We start from the raw sequence: 7,015 nt of genomic DNA on the forward strand, positions 1-7,015 counted from the left end.
CTACTCGTCCACGTCGTATCGCAGGCCAGTTTTGGACTTTATCTTGTCCACCAGATCCATAACGTATTCACTGTGAGACACTGGAACAACGGGACTTTCTTTTAAACCTGCGGGGGAAAGAACAACGCGTGGGCAGTTAAGTATACATGTATATAAGCCCTAACACTCTACCTCTTGCCCATTGCAAATTTCGTCATTTATTTATCTTTAATACACATAAAGCATACCATTGAGACCTACTGTGAACTCTGTCAAGCAACCATTTGCCTAGTGTTTTGCAAGCTTATTAGTTTTCCAAATCTCAGATTTAACACAACATGATATGAATATGCCATTTTTTACATTTATGTCATGAGAGATATATACAACTGCATTCAGCTACATCTACATATACATACAACTTCACAGCAACACATTTTCCTTATTTGAAGTTCGTCTCATGTGGGCTATGTACATGTACACTAGAAACGGGAGCCTCCATGACCGAGAGAGATAGCGCGATATGACCCAGGAGTCTCTCACCAATGCGGTCACTGTGAGTTCAAGTACAGCTCATGCTGGCTTCCTCTCCGGCTGTACGTGGGAAGATCTTCGAGCAACCTGCGGATGGTCGTGGGTTTCCACAATAATGCGGTCGCCATCGTATAAGTTAGATATTCTTGAGTACGGCGAAAAATTAACATCAGTCAAGTAACTAAATAAACACTTTACATTTGAATAATACTTAATTGAAGAGGGATCATATGGTTTCACTGCGTCTCATTCACCGTGGGCCTTGCTGACAATAAGCGGATCCACGGCGTTGCTGTGAGGGTTGCGCTGTCTATAAACCATGCTTGAAAATCACTCGCCTTTCATCCGTAAGGTGTATATATGTCACAAGTTGGTATAAGTTCGAAATTACTTTGCCAAAGGTTGGTGGTTTACCCCAGGAATTCCGGTTTTCTCTATACCCATGAAACTCACCGCTATCGTGTGAGTAGGCCCACAATGCTAAACGATAATCGAATAAACTATATAAATATTTGTATAATATTTTATATATTACCCTCAAGAAGACATTGCCGCACGTGCATGGCTTGGTAAGTCAGACCTGAGCGGTTGTGAAAAATGAATTTGGCGTGGTTGATTTTCGGAAGGTCAAAGGTCATTTTCCCCGAAGGTAGGGTGACCTCTGTTGGGCACCAGAACGGATTATGAATCTGTGCAAGAAGAAATAGTGAAAGCATTTTAGTGCCTGCGTACTTGGGGTAAGTCGTACTTAACAATTTTTCAATCATATGCCGAAAAGAGAGCAAATGAAAAGGTCATGCTTTTACCAGAGTAACATGTTTGTGCACCTGATTTTTCCACATACATCTCCATATTTTTTACATAACTTTTTATCTTCAGAGTTAAATGATCTCACCAGGTGTTTGTCTTTTTCGACATCCGTGTTGTTACTCACCCAAATCTGAGCGTATGTTTGTCCGTCCTTCTGTCTGTCCGTCTGTCTGCTTAAACCATCGCCCACCTTTACCAGTATTTGACTTTCACTAAGTCTATATGTGTTCCTCCGTCTCTCTGTCCCAACAGATTTTTTTGACATCTGTCAAATTTATCTGACCGTGGTTTTGCCCTTCCGTCTGACTGTGTTTTTTTTTCTGTCCACTTGTCTGTCAGTTTGTTTCAGTTGGAAATAAGTCACCAATCACATATTTTGGTCGTATGTTGTCCGTCTGCCAGTGTGTTTAGCCAAAGTCTAATTTAGCATCACCTTTATCTGACCGTGGGTTCCATAGATCACCCCTTCGTTCATGCCTTTGAATGTGACGTTGTAGAGAAGCTGCGCCATCCTTCCGTCATTGTACTTGAATATTACACAAGCACCTTCGTCCACCTCTGTGTGAGAACAAAAGAAAAAGAGACTAAAAAAAAAAAGATGAGTGATATGCATTCACAAATGCATAAATGCGCACAACAACAATGCAATTCTCCAACTGTATACATAGCACTTCTCGTTGCAGCTAAACAGATAGCACCGGAAATTACGAACCAAAACAAAATATATTCATAATATACTATATATAAAGTTGACAGGGCGTCCGCTTTTGCGGTAGGTCCAGGGTCAATCCTGGGTCAATCCTGGGTCGGGTCACACCTAAGACCTTAAAAGAGGAGTGAGTGAGTGCTTGGGGTTTAACGTCGCACTCAACAATTTTTCAGTCATATGACGACGAAGAAATCCTTAGGGTGTATGTAATGTGCCTCCTTGTTGCAGGACGGATTTCCACCGCTCTTTTATCTAGTGCTGCTACACTAAGACGACTTACCGAAGGCAAGTAAGCCGCACCGCCTGAACCATTATACTCATAAAGGTCAACTAGTCGTTGCACTGTCCCCTTCATGCTGAACGGCAAGCGAGGAAGTTACAACTTCATCTTTTAACGTCTTAGAGTTTGACTCGACACAGGATTGATCCTGGATCTACCGCTCCCGAAGCTAACGCTCTACTAACTGTGCTATCCTGGCCGGGAACTTAACAGAGAAAGTTGTAGCATCCTCGCTTGGCGTTCAACGTTAAGATATAGTGCAATGACTGGTTGACACGTACCAGTATAATGGGTCGGGTGGGGCGTCTTACTTGCCTTCTGTAAGGCGTCTCAGTTAAGCAGCACTAGATAACAGAGCGCTGGAAATCCATCCCGCAACAAGGAGGCACATTGCACGTACATGCACTCTAAGGACTCCTTCGTCGTCATTTGACTGACAAATTGCTAAGTACGACGTTAAACCCTAGGCATTCACTCACTATATATAAATTATCTATATTATATACGTGGGACCTGGAATGACCGTATAAGAGGATACTTCCACGCTTAAGAAAACCACAAATTGATTACTTTACATCCAGAGTTTATTTGTGTATTTGCCTTCATTTTTTTCCGACTTATATTACCTTGTCTGTCTGTGTATCTGTCTGTCAATAACTTCATGGGCATAATGCTACATGCCGCGTCTTACCGGTGTCCCCCATCATGGTGCCTTGTACTGAGATATCGTCAGGCTTGCCGAACAGGAAGACGGCAATGTTCAGCGGGTAGACCCCCATGTCTAGCAACGCCCCGCCCCCTAGAACTTTACTTCTGATCCGTTCGCGGTTAGAGATCGGAATGGCGAGTTCCAGTCGGAGCACACGGGCTTTACCGATCGTCTCATTGCTCATCTCGTTCAGAATGCGCTGGTACAGCGGGAAAAATCGAGTCCAGACGGCCTGAGAAAACAAAAACGACTGATTGATTGATTAATAGGTTGATATCTAGGTGTCTGGAAGCGAAGCACTGGCATTTCTGAGGTGGTGAAATTCTCACCTGTAAATATATTTACCGTAGTAGTTCAAATTTGAGAGTGTATATATATATATATATATATATATATATATATATATATATATATATATATATATATATATATATATATATATATATATATATATATATATTTACCTGTGGCTTGTTGACCTCATATTCCGTCAATACATTTGTACAACTGCCCGGAAAGGTATTTCATACATTTAATTATTGCTACCAAAATCTTTTTTGGCATATATGTATATATGCATGTAGCATGTACTTTAACAATTATAGTTTGCAAAGACGACGACGTAATTTAGTTTCAATATTTATCCCTTTGTTTGGAGGTCGCACTTAAAACACAATAATAATCCATGCTGTCTTTAAAGTGTTAAGAAATTCACCCCATTAATGACAAAGTCCCTCCCACACGGTGTAATGTTTTTCCCAAGCGACTACATTTATGTCTTTCTCACCTCCATAAAGAAGACTTTCTTTTCCTTTGCCAGTGATGTCATTTCCTTAAGCTGTTTTAGATTCATGGCGGCTGGCTTCTCCACAAGCACGTTCTTACCATGACTAATAAAGAGAAGAGTGACTCTGTGATGCTCTGGGTGGATGGTGCCAATATATACCACATCTGTAAGGGAGAAGGGAGAGGTATTTAAAAGTGTTAAGTCAATAGTTCTACAGAGTACACTGTCTTTCCATCGTACGCGGTAGTATTTTATTTATTCATTTATTTTTTATTTATTATTTATTTGATTTGTTTTTTTCGCCCTACTCAAGAATATTTCACTTATACGACGGCTGGAAACATTATGGTGGGAGGAAACAGGGGAGAACCCTAAAGAAACGCACCACCGTCCGCAGGCAGATCTTTCCGCGTACAGTGTAGTATTTTAGTTAGGCACTGTGTGAACTATATCTATCGTATACCACATCTGTCGTATACCACATCTGTCGAATAGGCCTACCACACCTAGCGTATACCATATTTATCGTATACCACATCTGTCGTATAGGCCTACCACACCTAGCTTATACCATATCTATCGTATACCACATCTGTCATATAGGCCTACCACAACTAGCTTATACCATTTCTATCGTATACCACATCTGTCGTATACCACATCAGCCTATAGGCCTACCACACCTAGCGTATACCATATTTATCGTACACCACGTCTGTCGTATACCACATCTATCATATAGGCCTACCACACCTAGCTTATACCATATCTATCGTATACCACATCTGTCGTATGCCACATCTGTCGTATAGGACTACCACACCTAGCGTATACCATATCTATCGTATACCATATCTATCGTAAACCACATCTGTCGTATAAAACATCTGTGGAATAGGCCTACCACACCTAGCTTATACCATATCTATCGTATACCACATCTATCGTATACCACATCTGTCGTATAGGCCTACTACACCTAGCGTACACCATATCTATCGTATACCACATCTATCGTATACCACATCTGTCGTATAGGCCTACCCCACCTAGCGTATACCATATTTATCGTACACCACATCTGTCGTACACCACATCTGTCGTATAGGCCTATCACACCTAGATTTTACCATATCTATCATATATCATATCTATCGTATACCGCATCTGTCGTATAGGCCTACCACACCTAGCTTATACCATATCTATCATATACCACATCTATCGTATGCCACATCTGTCGTATACCAGATCTGCCAGACTATGGAAAGTTGTTATTAGCGTTGTAACAATAGTGCATACGTATATTACATTTGTAAAACAGGCCAAAGCAAATCAGAAGAGATACGAATAATGCACAGGTAAACCTCATCTGTAAGGCGGTGGAATTTTTTTTACTAGCGTTATGGAAATAGTGCCAACGAGTCCCACATGTGTCATGATATGAGAATAGTGCCAACGAAATACGACATCTATATGACACCGAATAGTTTTTTTAAATGTGCTCTGACAATATTGCCCTCACAGCTTATGTCTTCACGGATTAGGCGTCCGCGTGCGTTTGAAGATGAAGAACGGTGGTGGGAAGAGTGAGGAGCTTGGGCTGACTGTCTAGTCCCACACAATCCAGGGGTCACCTATTTCCAAATCTTCTACATCAAACCATGTTAATAGCCTTATGTATTAAAGTTATTCATCTACTTGCAAGAAATTGCTTCTGTATTTCAATCTTAACCCCTAATTTCTCCAATACACGTTCCAGCGTTACGATATCTAAAAACGGTTCATCCACCTACCAACATCCGGGTCTTTTGCTAATTCCAGATATGACCCGTAAGCTGTCAGAATGCCAAAGTCTTTGGCAAAGCTCTGAGCTCTCTTCAAATCTCTGGCTGCGACAGCAACAATCTGTCAAAATAAAACAGACTGGGATAGATAATACAAGTTACCTAGGCTGAAATGAATCAGGAAATACTTGTACATGCCGCGGATAATCGTGAGGTTCGCACCATAATGCTGGCCGCCGTCGTATAAGTGATATATTTCTAAGTGCCGCGTAAAACAGCAGTTGAATAAATAAAATAAAACGAAATAAAATACATATATAAAAGACTAAGCCGTTCACTATGTATCTCCCTCTTTGTCTTTCTTTTTCTCCCTTCCTTCCATTTTCCCACGGTCCCTGTCTTCCTGTTCAGATTTTCGACAACTAGAACTTCCATACTGCTCAGGTTTAACAACGGCAATTCCTTTTTACAACGGCGGTCAAGTTTATGACCAAAGGAACCCGGACAGAGCCCAGAGAAAACTACAGAACTTCGTCATATACCTGACAATCTTCCTAACTTAAAGCAACAGCCAAAGCAGCGTGAGCCGGATTCGAACAAGCGATCCCATATGTCAAGGCCCAATCGTCTGCAACGAGAATAACGTTCAGCTCGATTTAAATGCGCGACCTTAAGAATTATTGAGGTCTATGTATATGTCTATTTATTAAGAAAGAAAACTTTAATCTCCAAATTTACTCTACTTTTGCATTTTGACGTTAAACAGCGTTCGTACAAATACATGTGAATAAATAAATAAATGACTAAATAAACAATACCTTGGTTTAAATGAAATGCTCTGCTATTTTTACCTCATGTTCCGACGACGGGAGAGACTTAAGACAATGACTAAAATCTCGGCTGATGCATCCAGCACTGCAAATACCCCATCGCGTCGCCTTGGTTGTCAGGTGCGAATCCATTTCAAATTAGAATGCGAGATTAGATCAAAATCCGGCAGATTTTTATAACCACAGATGACCGCAAGCTTCGATAGCCCCAAAAACAAGTCAAAAAGTCAGATTTATTGACACTTTGTAGCCTCTATGTTATGATAATTTACACAAGTGTAAGCAAAACCACCCTGTTGCACGTATGTTGATGGAGGTGTGTTGGGTGTGGGGGTGGGGGGTGCTGGTGGTGGTGAAGATAACTCCCATAAGTGAAAACAGTAATCTTGTGAAATATCGTTTGATTAAGAGATCAAATGTCGCACGCACTGTTGTACTTTTCAAGGTGACAGACTACAGGTACGTTGGGTTTTCACTTAATTGGAACACTGGTCTTACTGCTGCTAGAACTAATGCATTGAAACTAATGAATTAATCGAAAAAATTAACATTTGTCACTTCATTTTCCAACGAGGAAATCGAAAGTGTGA

General features: G+C 40.9%; 1 protein-coding gene across 1 annotated transcript; it reads right to left on the reverse strand.

Moving 5' to 3' along the window:
• On the reverse strand, positions 1 to 6,557 carry LOC135463429 (trans-1,2-dihydrobenzene-1,2-diol dehydrogenase-like). Its single transcript, XM_064740688.1, has 6 exons — positions 6,447 to 6,557; positions 5,605 to 5,716; positions 3,809 to 3,972; positions 3,004 to 3,253; positions 1,768 to 1,881; positions 1 to 107 (listed from the first exon to the last, which is right to left on the reverse strand). The coding sequence occupies exons 1-6, from the start codon at positions 6,555 to 6,557 to the stop codon at positions 1 to 3; spliced, it is 858 nt and encodes a 285-aa protein (XP_064596758.1).
• Between the last annotated feature and the right edge of the window lie 458 nt (positions 6,558 to 7,015).

This window comes from Liolophura sinensis, chromosome 3 (genome assembly GCF_032854445.1).
Source record: "Liolophura sinensis isolate JHLJ2023 chromosome 3, CUHK_Ljap_v2, whole genome shotgun sequence".
Classification (NCBI taxonomy): Eukaryota; Metazoa; Mollusca; class Polyplacophora; order Chitonida; family Chitonidae; genus Liolophura; species Liolophura sinensis.